Source organism: Panthera uncia, assembly GCF_023721935.1.
Source record: "Panthera uncia isolate 11264 chromosome C1 unlocalized genomic scaffold, Puncia_PCG_1.0 HiC_scaffold_4, whole genome shotgun sequence".
NCBI classification, from domain to species: Eukaryota; Metazoa; Chordata; class Mammalia; order Carnivora; family Felidae; genus Panthera; species Panthera uncia.
The window spans coordinates 95,561,501-95,574,987 of NW_026057585.1; the positions used below are offsets into that span (position 1 = coordinate 95,561,501).

The 13,487-nt window shown below is 48.0% G+C and overlaps 1 protein-coding gene across 8 annotated transcripts in view; it reads right to left on the reverse strand.

Moving 5' to 3' along the window:
- Window positions 1–13,487, reverse strand: part of VPS13D (vacuolar protein sorting 13 homolog D) — a 257,455-nt gene that overhangs the window by 36,882 nt on the left and 207,086 nt on the right. For all 8 annotated transcript variants that reach the window (XM_049618063.1, XM_049618062.1, XM_049618059.1 and 5 more), the window contains one exon: window positions 12,257–12,452. In XM_049618063.1, coding sequence (XP_049474020.1) covers window positions 12,257–12,452 — 196 coding nt within the window. The remainder of the gene's footprint in view (window positions 1–12,256; window positions 12,453–13,487) is intronic.

The following is a 13,487-nucleotide window of genomic DNA, read 5'->3' on the forward strand; positions in this document are numbered from 1 at the left end:
AAAGAAAAGAGTTCTTCCTTTTCAACTCTAGCCCTGACCCCGAGAGCACTCTCTCGTTTGTTTAACAGACTAGGGGACCCCGACCTACACGATAACATTGCTGTGATGCCGTCCTGGCGGGAGTCACGCAGATAAGCCCTCGCCCGTTCCAAAGGCCCCGCCGAAGGGGGATCCGATTCTACGATTCAAACCCTTCCACAAAACTCCACGGTGGCCTGTCATGCGTCTGGAGAGTGTAACTGTTTTTGAGGAATGCTTTCCAAACCACGTAATGCTTTCAAGGCTGTTTATCAAGAGAGCTGGATGAGCAACAGTGGCCCGAAAGCGTCTGTCAGCTGTCACAGGGTCGCACGCCCCGTCCCAATCTCCGCAAGCACTCCATCACTCCCGGTCGCCCCAGCCTCGGCAGACAACAGATGCCAATGTTTGGAGACATTCGCTACATAACTTTTACCCGACAAACCTGGCTCCAGGACAGATTTCCATGTCATGTGGGGCTTCTGGCTGAACTCTGCTCGAACCCAGAGGCATATCATTTACAGCAGACACTAACAATAGTTTGGGATCACCTGCTCTTCACAAGTGGGTTCAGAGTGAGTTCGTGGCCTCCGCACACCTTTTTCAAAGGGCTTCTCCTACACGGAGGCTGAGGGCCCAGGCTGAGGCCCTCCGCCCAGCAACCTCGGCCGCGTGACGGGCACAGGTCTGTGGGCCTGAACTTCGCGGTCTGTTTTGTGCGGAGAAAGAGACCAGGAAGGACAGACACCCAACCGAGCAGGTGAACCTGGCCTCGCAGACTAGAGCAAGTGGCCAGTGGGCCTTCGGGGGTACGGTGTGTGCGAGCAGCGAAGACGTCATCGCCGCCTCGCGTCCGCTCCGTCCGTGTTCAGAAAGAGCCCGGACGCCGACGCCATTTCTCGAGCCCCGACCGCACACACCGCTTCAGGCGAGGTGCTCTCGTGCATTATGCCACCTCCTCCACGTGAGCACCACGGAGGCTCCCATCCCACGGGAGCGACAGGACTCTCACCTCAGAGACAGGAAGCAGGGAGGGACTCGCTCCAGGCCACAGCTGACAGAGAGCAGCGCAGGGCCTCGGAGCCGGGGCTGCCCGACTCCCCGCGGGCCCTCTGACCTTGTTGGACAGATGTGGGGACCAAACCGCGCTGCGGGAAGCCCTCCCTGATTCCCGTAACCGCCTGGTTCCTTTTTACGGGGGCGGCCACAGTGCTCCTTCCCATTTCTTCTCCAGAACTGGGGAAGACCTGTGATTTTATGTTCTTTCCACATCTCTCTCTGAAATGACCGCTTCTCTTTGAAGAAAGACCTCTTGCCCTTGGAGTGTCGAGATAAGAAAACTTTCAGCAACTTCCCTTGGAAACTACAAAACACCCATCAGCACCCAGGATCTAAGCACAGTCGCTCACCAGCTGCCGGCCCTTCTGAATAGCTTTTATGGTTCCACGAGGGGTGGTGACAGGGCCATGTCACTACCGTGGGGTGTGCTATTTCTTTCATGTTCCTGGGATCTGACAAGAGCCTTCTACAACCTGTTTCTTTACGACACACAGAATGAGAGATTAAAGACCAAGCCCAGACTTGAGGCTGGGGTTGGGAGTAGCAAAGCCTTCTCTCCAGGCGCCTTCCAAGGCTTCCAGGGAAGGAAGGGCCACTGGCCGCCCAAGAGGCCGCTGTTCAGAAGTTGTTGCCGTAAAAGGAGGGAATACGTGGAAAGTACACAGAACGGTGCCTGGCTCGTGGTGAAGGTCTGAAACCATCAGCAGCCACGTTACTGTTTGATTTCCCGATGCCACCAAACTTAAAGAAGGTCGTAGCAGAAACCACGGATATGGGTGTCCGGCAAACCACACGGATTCAGAGCTACTGGCTGGATGCGGAGGGGGAAAGGACATCAAGAAGGGATGAATGAATTAGTGAAAAGTCCGCGCTATAGGGCTTCTGATTAAATACGACAGACTGAGTCGAGAGACCCCTCGAAAGCGAAAGCCAAGGGATACAAATGGCACGACTCCAAAAGGATAAAGAGAAGGTGTCAGCACTCTTTCAGAAGCGCAGGAGTAGACGGACAAGCGGTGCTGAAATGTAAGCCCGAGGGAGTGGGAGCCACAGAGCGGCAGGCTGATTAATTAGTACGGTAAAGCCCACCAGGTTTCAGCAAGACGGGCACCAAGAAGCTCTGGCGCTCCGGGGCCAAACGCAGGCCCCGTGTGGCAGGGTGCTGCAAAGAGCAAGACTGGCTACCGGCCCGTGGAAGCAGCAGGGAGATCTGCGGGCCCCTCTCTCACCCCCGTCAGCCTGTTCCTCCTCAGCACAAGACAGGAAGGCCCCAGGCCCCACAGAGGGCTCCCAGGCCGCTTGTCGGTGCCTCGGCTTGAAAGAGGATCAGAACAGACAGTCGAGAATCACCAACCACCTGAGGACTGTCTCCATTCACGAAAGAAAAAGGCCAAACCAACGGGAGAAAGAAACTTAGGAGCAGCAGGGCACCAGCCCTGTGGTTTCTAGACAGCAGGAGGTCCACGCGGGAGCAGGCGGCACCAGGGGAAGCACCTACCAGAAAAATCATAAACCCGACAAGTTGCTTCATACGTTTTGAAACATACAGAAAGAGTTTGCGGATAAATCAGCGACAGGCAGATAGAAAACCACATTTTTTTTAGGGAGTCACTAACTTTGCAGTAAAAAAAAAAAAAAAAGCTGAAAGTAAGAACTTGAGGAGAAGTGGGAATATGCATGTAGCAAATTAAGCAAACAAGAGTCAGAGCAGTTACAAACTCCAGGGAAAAAAAAGAAACCGAAAAGGAAACATAATCATAGTAACCTAGGTAGCTTCGCTGGGAATACTGTTGACATAGTCCTAACAGTGTAAAAACTGAATACCGATTTGCCCGAAAAGGCCAATATAACTATACTGAAAAAGAGGGGGAGGGAGTATGTATGTACAGTAATAAGAAGTCGAACGAAATCAAGAAATAGCACTTTTTTTTTTTTTTTTTTTAAAGAAACACAGAGGTAAATACCTACAAATCAAAGAAGCAGCCAAAAGTGTTGTAAGTGGTTGCCTCTGGGGGAGCAAAGGTCTCAGAGGCAGGGAAAACTGAGGCGGGAGGCTGCTGGTTTTTATGTTCGGACATGCAGAAGCCTTCGACTTTTAATAGTGTGGACACGTATTTACTTTGACAAAATGAAATTTAGTTTGAGAAGACAAAAAAAATGTGTTATAGTGAGGCAATGAGGGTCAAAGTCATAGCACGAAATTATATAATATTTAGTAAGAACATATAAGGCAGAAAGAGTGGAGATCTTTCGAGAGTTTTGGAAGAGCTATGATAAACCTGTTAATAAAGCCAGAAAAACTGCCTGTAACTAACCAAGCCTCCCCAGTATACACCACTGCAACACAAATTCAACTTTGTGGTTTTCCAGAACAAACAGGAAATCAGGTCACCCTCATAAAGGGGTACTTTAAGAAAGCTAGAGGAAACTTGCTCTCCTGAACACGCAAGACCAATTTAAGAATACTGATGCACAAACAGCTTGGTGATTCTCAAGAATCTGGAAGATTCTTCAAGGCAGTTTGTCCTCAAGTATTTAAATATTCTTGGCACTTATACCTATTATAGGCCTGGAACATAGTGGGAGGTCAATATTTAACCAAGCAATGAATTTCTACTGTCAGTTTGCCTATACTTGAACCAGCATGTTTATTAAGCAATTGGATCGGAGTATCACACATTTAGAATTGGCTAAACTGAATAAATGGGGGCCCCTCAACAATTCAAACAAAGACACAAACTCTTAGAGGCTCTCGTCTTCTCACGAGGGATATGAAAACATGGTAAGCTGGCCTTTCACGCCTTAGGAGGTGGGCAGGTGCCAGTCACTGTCACCTTAATTGTGCTGCCGGGGTAGATCTGGAAAGTCTAGGGAACTGAGGAGCTCTGCCCTGTGTCGATCCTGGCAGAACTCAGGGAGGTTCCACTGGATCCAACAAGTCCTAAGCTAGTCGGGTTAGCCAGGACTCCTGGGGCCCATCCTCCTCATGATGAGAAGCGAAGTTCGGCTCTGACTCTCCTCTGAAGTTTCCTGCAGTCCCCGGGATTTTATGATGACGCTTGTGTCACCGCTGGCGTCACCTACGTTTGAAGTACGTTTGGGTAGAATCCACTAGGGGCGGCCTCTGGTGTTAACACAGAACTGCCTCATAAAAACTGCTTTTCACAGAGAGTTCAAAGGAGCTTACCCAAATACCGTGGGTTTGTCCTGCCCCACCAGCTTCGCTAGGGGTTGAAAGCTGAGGTTCTGCCCAAGTGAACTGTGACCCAGATATACCTTCTCCATTTCCTGAAAGAGCTGAGGGCAGTGCTAGCGGGAGCCAGCGGCCTTTGACAAGATGGGCCTTGCACTTTGAAGTAATGTGCTCCTTGCTCACCATGCTGCTGAAGTTAAAATTTATTGGGAGGGTAGGTTAAGGTGAAGGACTAAATTAGGTAAATTGTTGTAAGAGGTCTTTCTGGTATGTAATAAAATCTTTCCAGTTGTTACCTCAAGAAACCCAGTAAAAGTCAGCAGCAAACCAGGAGGGCTGACAACTGTCGGCAGGAAGCCAAGGTGAAGCATCCCATCACGGGGGCTCCTGCAGTTTAATCCACATTAATCCACCACTGCCGATTGGTGCTATTTCCCAGCAGGATGATGGATCATCACCACATTTTCACATAGAGCATCTTGTCAAGGAAATTAACCAGGCACAGGTATCTGTTGGCTGGTGGCATATTCATGGAGCCACAGAAGGTGCAAAGAGTCGCATTGTTTTACATTTCTGCAAATCTCCTTAAGTCTTGCTTAATAGAAAACAGTTGCATTTTCTTATCTGCTTGTACACTCCATCCGTGTGCACAGTATCACACACCGTGTAGCTTCTGGAAAACTCCACTGTATGTTCGTTAGAGAATATCACTATAACAGGGTTATTTAACTACCCACGTACGAATTCCTATATAAATATATAAAAATAAGTTTGACCTTATGGATCCTGGGAAAGTGGGCCTCCCTAGGGGTCCTCAAGCCATGTTTTGAGAGCCTCTGTTCTAAAAGGACCCACATGGACAAATCTTGTGCTAATGAGCAATCCGTTTCCTCTATGTAGCAAAGCAAATCCACCTAGGATATAGTTTGGTAACACTGTTAGCCAAATTTGAGTTATATAAGCCCGATATAATAAAACTCTTTTTTTTTTTTTTTTTTGCAGAGGATTTGTGATTAAAATGCTTTATAAGTTCACGGGGCACCTGGGTGGCTCAGTCGGTTGAGCGTCCGACTTCGGCTCAGGTCACGATCTCACGGTCCGTGGGTTCGAGCCCCGCGTCGGGCTCTGTGCTGACAGCTCGGAGCCTGGAGCCTGTTTCGGATTCTGTGCTCCCTCTCTCTCTGACCCTCCCCTGTTCGTGCTCTCTCTCTGTCTCAAAAATAAATAAATGTTAAAAAAAATTAGAAAAAAATAAAAAATTAAAAAAAAGTAAAATGCTTTACAAGTTCAATCTTATTTTTCCCCCACTTTACAAGTAAGTGAGAAACTTGGCAAGAATCTGTCTTTGAAAGGCAGTCGGACAAAAGAGTACTAAATAAAGGTACTGGGGCAAGGAAACTCTGGGCTAATTATAACCCCCAAACCTACCTTTTCTCCCCCCAAAGATTACAAGCTTTTACTTGTAACACAACACTATAGTCTTCAATCCCCTCCTGGTCTGCTGGCCCCCTATGTGCCTCAGAATTATCCCACACTCAAGCTTTCTGGGAGCAGGGGATCTGAACTCAAACCTGGATCCCCTCTTTAAGGAGGATTCCAATTTCCTGCTGGGCAAAGAGAGACAACTCTGTAAGGGAAAACCATTAAAGACACAGGGTAGAGTCATCAAAACCTAAAAGTAAGTGCACTTAGCACCTTTACAGAGGAATTCTATAAACAGGATATGACTTTTCATCCTTCTCTAATGCATAAAATACACATTTTTCTCAGGAAGAAACACACTGTTCCGTTTCTCTTGAAGTTCAAACCCAAAATCTCAAATGCAGCCATTCCAGAGTTGCACAAATCAAGTCCCCGAACGAGGAAAGGACTCCACATGTGCAATGGTTAGATTGATTCTTTAATTTTTAAATGGAAGAAACCAAAATCAGAAAGCAATTATACTTTCCATTCTATTCTCTTTGAGCAAAGACCTGCTGGTTGAGACATGAGGATTATACTTTAAGGATGCACATGACTAAATCCAATTTATTTTTGCTTTTGGAAGCAGGATTGTGCCGTTTCCAGGAAGTCAGTCATGTCTGCATGCCAAAAATGGCAAAAAATAGACACTCCTTTCTAGAAACGGTTATAATGTACCATGACCAAAAAAGTGTTTTTCCCCCCTAACAGATAATCTTGCATAAAAATGAGTCATGGGATTTCAGAAATGAAAAGTCTCTTCTCAGATAGGTGTGTGCAGGTTTCAGCCACAGATCTGAGCCTTCCATAAGTTATGTTATAATGAGAATGGCATCATGTGGAGCCTTTGAGTGAAAGGGGAGTATGGTATTTACAGTTCAGCAAGAGGGAAGATGTTAGTCTTAGGAGAAAAAAAAAAAAGAGCTCTCTGTTTGTGTTCCTGTGAGAGGAATTTTAACTTATAAGGCATGAAAGACTGTCAGGGTGTTTCTAAAAAATATCTTATCCTGTAACTTCATCAGCTTAATTTTAGACCCGAGCGAGAGTATCCTACATCCTAACGTAGCTCTGAAAGCGGTTTCTCCCGCGGGGGTTGCTCAGGAGGAGTGAGAAAACGGTCCATCTACCTTTGGGCATTCTCTGGAAAGGCCTGGTTTGGCAAGATCGGGAAATGGGAATAGATGGCTCTCACCTCACACACACCCAAGGGTGAGCAGAAGATAAGCAACTGGCTGCCCTACGCCCTGTGCCCCATGTGCCGCCCTTGGGCAGCAGAGGAGAGGTGTGACCGGCCCCTTCCCTCTGGGTGGACACAGCAATCATTCCTCAGTCTCACTAAAATCAAATTCCTTCTCACGATAAAACTTCGTATCACCCGATTCCCTGGCTGCCCCAAGCAGCAGATAGCTATCAAGCTCACAGACAGATACGGCTGAAGATCAGAAGCAGAGCCTCAGGGTCAAGTATGTACTAGGCTCTAGCTTTTCACTGTGTTAATACACCTGTCTTTGCGTCACTGCTACTAGGGTCCCCAGGACTCATCCAGAAGGCTTCTCTTGAAGTTCTTCAATGAGCGTGAGAGGCAGTTGCTACAGGACGACCTGGTGCGCCTTTGTGACGGGCTGATTTTACTAGGTGGCAACTAAAAACATTAAGTCATGAAAACAAACCTGCGATAAAATGTAAGATTCTTTTAGTTTTAAGATGAAACAGAAGCTTTCCAAACAGTCCTGGGCTCGCTTCTGACCCCAGCTACACGGGGCGTAAGTCCACTCTCCTCTGCCTTAGGTGGACACTGGTGGGAAAAACCGACCGCCCTGGTGTATCCTAATAACCAGTTTGATTTTCGTGAAGATTTTAATCTTGGGAAGTTGCCTCGAGCCTCGATTCAAACCAATTCTGTTTGATGTGTTATGCGTGGATAGGAGAATTACAAGCAGTATTTCCCAACTGGGATGGAAAAGTAGTAAAAGCATTTGCCAAGTTCCCTCTGTGGACTTTTTCCGCGACCTGTCCAACCTGACTGCACTCAGGCTCTGCTGACCCAAGACGGTCTTCCCCTCGATCCGGGAGAGTCGTAGGTAAGAAGCAAACACTGTAACAAAAACGGACTTTTCCTTAAGAAAATCTACGTCCATTTCATACCCGGGAGGCCGCTGGCAGAAAGTGTCTTTAGCAAATTTTGGGTGGTGTCTTGAGAGTGTTTTTACCGAAAAGGTCAAATATGCCCACCATAAATCTTTTCTGCGAAATCAACCCAGAGGTTACTCAAAAGCTCTCAGAGCAACTGGAATTTACATCTACGTGCACGACACAGGGGTCCTGGGATTCCAGAGCATTCTCAGAGTCCTGATGGCTATATTCTTAAACGTCAATCTATCATTACCCTTCGAATTCCCGTTCCTCCTTATCTAACTTAAATAAGGAGATAAAGCTCTGACACTCCTGAGCTTTGCTAAATTCGTTTAAATATTTCAAGTTCTGCCAGCTCCCGCTTCTCTCCCCATTCGGGGTCCTGACTAAAAAGGTGAAGAAATATTCTGGAGGAAACCTCAGGACCCGGCTTCATAAATCTTCATCTGCTACATTCCTAAAATGTCCTGTAACCCAAAGCCTACAACAGAGGGTATTTAGAGAAATAACCAAGCAAATACATAGCCCAGACTCCAATACTCCTCTCTCTTCAGCGTTATTTGTACTTTGTCTTGTGAAATGGCTGCTCCCGGGTCTCTGTGGCTTTGTACCCAAGTGTCTTTTCAAGGGCTCCCACCAGTTACCACCACACATGCAGGAAGAGGGCACGCGTGGCCTTGTGTGAAGGGGGCTCCCGTGGCACGACCAGTGTGGCTGCATCTGTGCCACTTTCATAAACTTGACTTGGGAACAGACAAATGTGGCCCAACACGTAGACGAGAAGATGCAACCTGAGCCAGCAGAACGTTGCCTTGGAAAAGGCTTCTTATTTCGGTTCCAAACCACACATACTTGTCCAGTTAACAAATGCAGCAGGGGATATCGGTCTACAACATTCATGTGGAGGCCAAGGGCTCTGCGCGGCCCTCCGCCCTCTTCTCCCCCCGCCCCCACCTGCCTTCCCAAGAACGATTAGATTGCATGGAAACTTGGGGGGGAAAGTTAGGTGACTGTCCTTGTGGAATGCCTGCACACTCCACCAAGGAGAGGAACTTGGAAGTATTGTAATCTGAGAGAACTCAAGGGGGGGCGGGGGGAGGTTCCCTATAAATAAAATCATGTTCAAATAAACACGAAAAGGAGCCAATATTTCCTGTAAGGCCACTTTTCAGATGGATTACTGGCAGGAGTATTCTTTTGCAGTCTTATGGCTTACTTTGCTATCATCTGCTTAAAATTTGAGTCATTGAAAACATAGATGCTAAGATCTAAGCCCTCACTTGGACGCAATAGTACAAAGGAAGCAGAAAGGCTTGTTCCAAGAGCAGACTCAGAGGCAGAACTCTTGGACTCCTGGGTTCTATTCCTGGCTCGGTCCCTGGGCTCAGGTCAGCCCTCGGTCAGAATCTCACTTCTAATCCCTTCAAATCATTTGTTAGTCCCTGTTGTCTAAACAGTGGGGAAAAACCCTGAGTAACACCCCTGGATCCCGTTCAGTCAACTGGGATGGTTGGAGATGGTTATAACTCACTTCCAAGAAACAGGGGTGATTTATCCCGTGGTAGAATTAGTATGTTCCTGAGAGATCCCAGTGTCATCAGAACAAACCCTCAAGGCACCGAAACGTTTCTCCACCTGCAAGAATCTGTGTTCCTTTAATGTGACTTTCAAACATAGGGCTGTCCAGCAGTTTATAGCTCCTTACGGCAGCCACATTAAAATAATTCTGGTTGGGCTTCAGACCTCTGAGAGAGAATGAAGGGACAGGTATATTTATCCCCAATTTATAGATGAAAAAACTGAGGCTTAGGGAGGTGAGGAGACTTGACCAAGGGCCCGAAGCTAACAAGGGGGTGGGGACCCAGACCTACGGCTCTCCAGGCGAAGTGTTCTTTTCTCTCTAACACACAGATCCTCACTAATAACCTACTCTGGGACCTAGACAAATGGACGGAGGGAAACCGGTCCACGTGTCTCAGCAGAAGCTGTAATGCCTTTTTAGTGCGATAAAGGGTAAAGGGCCAAAGCTCTCCGAGGCTCCCATTAGATGGTCCAGCACGTGCCCTGCGCACCTCTGCTAGCTTCGGCCGTGGTTCTCCTGCTCGTGGCTCCTCTGAGAACGGAGAGGAGATGCAGAAGCTTCTTTCCCCCTCACTTAAGCTCCCACGTTCCCCAGGCGGACTACCTGGCTGCTCCTCGCTTCCCACCATAGCTTTTGTTCTGGGAGCGAAGGGCTACGAAGACAGCTGTTCCGGGAAATTTGCAGCCAAACTGCGATTAGAATGCCCGGCTACTGTTTGTGTTTAGGCAAGTCATATAGTTTCCTGTACCCCTTTTATCTGGAATGTGATTCTCTCTTCCCTTGACCTGGCCCACCCCCACGTCCACTTCAGGCTTCATCCCGACCAGCACTTCCCAGGGGGTCCCGGGGCACAACGCACAGCGCATTGGACTTCTAAACAGCACTACCCTAGAAGAGCCTTTCCTGACCCCATGGACCCCAGGTTGGCCGACCTCCTTCTCCCCCGCGCCTTCTCCAATGACACAGTCTCACAGCACCCTGGACATCTCCTGCGTCATTTGTCAGAATTTCCACAAATTAGGATTACCAGGATGACTGTATGAGTCTTGTTTTAAGTTTGCTTCCCCACTGGACTGTAAGCCCTTTGAAGGCAGGGCCAGCCTTGCGCTGTGCCATGTTCCCAACGCTGAGTTCGTAGAAAATGTTCCATTGGTATTTACTGACTGGAAATGAATGACTGACGGGATACATGGGTGACACGAAGTAGACCCTGCTGTGGCAATGCTGGGCAACCAGTGAACATGGCAAGGACACCTTTCTTGCTGCGGCAGCCATTTTATGCCTTTCTCGATAAAGGCACCCTCGATAAAGGCAAAACTTTACCAAGACTTCCACACTGTAGAAATGTCGACTCATTTCTTTCTGGTCAACACCACTGAAGTTCCCAGCACAAAACGAAATTTAAAAAATTAAACACACGTACCTCAGACCCCTTGTGAAACAAACACTCAATCCCTTGACCACCTGGGGATTTCATGAATAAGGACGGTTCCTTTGGAATTCGTAGGGGTTGCCTGCTTTTACTCATATGGTCATCAGGTCTTACTGTCCTGATGAAATACTGGGGGTAGACTTCTGGGGTTTCCAGCAGACGCAGAAAAACTAATACTTTTGAAGCCTCCCTACTGCCCCTCCCCCCACCTCCGTAAATGCTTCAAAATATACTCCAGGATTGCTCTAGCTCTGTATCTGAGAATAGAATGTAACTTAACTAAAGTAAACGCCACAGATCCTTTTGTAAAAAGCAGCTGCTTCCAGATGGAAGACATTCTGGCAGAACATATTACATGGTCCCAGTCCACAATCTTAAGCATTTCCCCTGCAGTAATGTGTCATCAGGAAGGTTTTCTGGTGACAGACAAATGGATTCACTTTAATTGGGGACGATTTCACTTCAAATCCTATTCGAGGGAGCGGCAGGGTGTGGATAAGGCCCAGGCCCGAGGCATTCTAAAAGGGCACGCTAATTCACTTGGGGAATATCTATTAACCGGGGAGCAGCAAAATCCTTCTGGGCTTAAGTGGCGTCCAGCTTGGCTGGGAACTGTAACATTCATTATAGCCTTTGTTGATAAGATCCCCAATTAGTCACTCTGAAAAAGGAAGGCTCAAATAGGCGACTGACACGAGGAGCTGTGCTCAAGCAGTTGGATTCTGTGGGATGTGGAGCCATGCGGGCTGCCCCTGGTTTCCCATCTTGGCTGGCATCGAGGCAAGATTGCATCCCACAGTGAAGCTGCCAACCTGCCTGCGGAATTCCTTTATGAGGCTGGGGGCCGGCTGGCATGTCCGAGTGGAGGGAGAACAGAGAAAGGGCAGACCCACATGGGGAACTGCAAGACAGGGACCCTAAAACCATGCCAGGAGCCCAGGAGCCAGATGCAGCCTGCAGCCGCACAGTTCTCTTAGTGGGCATATGGGGATCCAGTTCGTTTGGTGAACGGGAGATCTGTAACGGTGCAATTCTACTTCTGACCCCTCTAACGAGAAAACCAATATTTTATATATACATAAATGACAGACGCAGATACAGGTGGATAGATACAGATGTAGTTCTCAAAAAATTCACGCCCGATTTTTGCACTTGATCTTAGCCAAAAGGCTGAGAAGCGATTCATGCCCGATGTTTGCACCTTATTTTCACATATTTATATTAGGCAGGTCAGAAATTTTAGATACATGGATTCAAGTTTTAAAAAAATCACATCATTAAGGTGGAAAGTATATGATTAAACACATCAGCATGGATCAGGAGAGGCAGCATATCTGGGATGGAAATTGCAAAAGCGACTCCCTCCGTGACCACTGACCTGGGGCCACTGAGAGTGGCTGTGTCTCTCACCGCCTGGGCTGTTTCTGATGCAAAATCCAGGGCGCCTGCCACTGGCTTAGTTACAGTGCCCACGAGTCCTTTTCCAAGGCCAGATATGAAACCGCTGACACCCCCTTCTGTTTTCACTCCTTCCACTGTTGAGGTTATCACACTGGTCAATCCACCAATGATACCTAGAGCAAAAGAAACAAGGGCTGTTGTAACCTGGCCAAGGACAAAGCAAAAGCATTTAAAGCCGAACCTCATCAATTCCATGCACCCGGCAAGGTAACTTAGGGACATTCGGTCGACTTCTTAATAGGCTACAGGCAGGCCAACTCTAGCTGGGAAACCCAGTAGGCTTGCCCACCAAGTTGAGAGTCTGAGAGTATATATCACACGTCAGTCTCAAGTAAAGTGTGTTCCAGTTTAAAAAAATCACAGAAAACCTAACAGGTTAACAGTGGCTACTTTCCAGTTTCAGAGTTTGGGAAGCATACGGGCCATCAGGAGACGACACGGACAGTAGGACTAAACCAACAGACCTTGGGGAAAGTTGGGACCCCATGAAATATAAGGCAGAGAGAACTAAATACAGCTCCTCAGTTTTCCAAGAACACTATGTGACTGGCCAACACCACCAGAAGTTTGAAACGGGTAAAAACGACTGCATGCTTTGCTGAAATTGGGTTTAGGTAATGAGTAAATCATGAGGCCTTGATGAAAGGCACCCCCCCCTTCCCCCCCGCCCAACCAAGAGCTGCCAAAACCAGCCAGGGCTCTCAATGGAGTCTGTTCCAAAGACCAACCTGGGTCAGAGAGACATTCCGAACATTTTGAAAGTTGACAGCAATGACCTTAAAGAGCCTCAAAAGTGGCCAGAGGTTGGCAGAGGCTGGAGACGACACAGGGGCTACAGGGAAGAAGGGGGGCCCCGTCCAGGGAGCACTTCCAGGATGTGTGCCAGGGACACTCACAGGATGTTTACCCTTTGACGGTGGGGGCATGAGGAAGCTCTCTAGACTCTTCAGCTCTAGTGAGACAAATCGGCAAAGGAAATCCCCTGGGTGAGGACGCACTAACAGCACTAACAATCCATAGCGTTTCTTTTGGATTCTGGGTCCGCTTGCTCCAGTGAGGCTACGGTCCTCTCCCAACCTTTGGAACCACATTCACAGAGAGGCAGACATTACTGAACCTGGCACAAGCAGGGTCTGCAGAGAAAACTG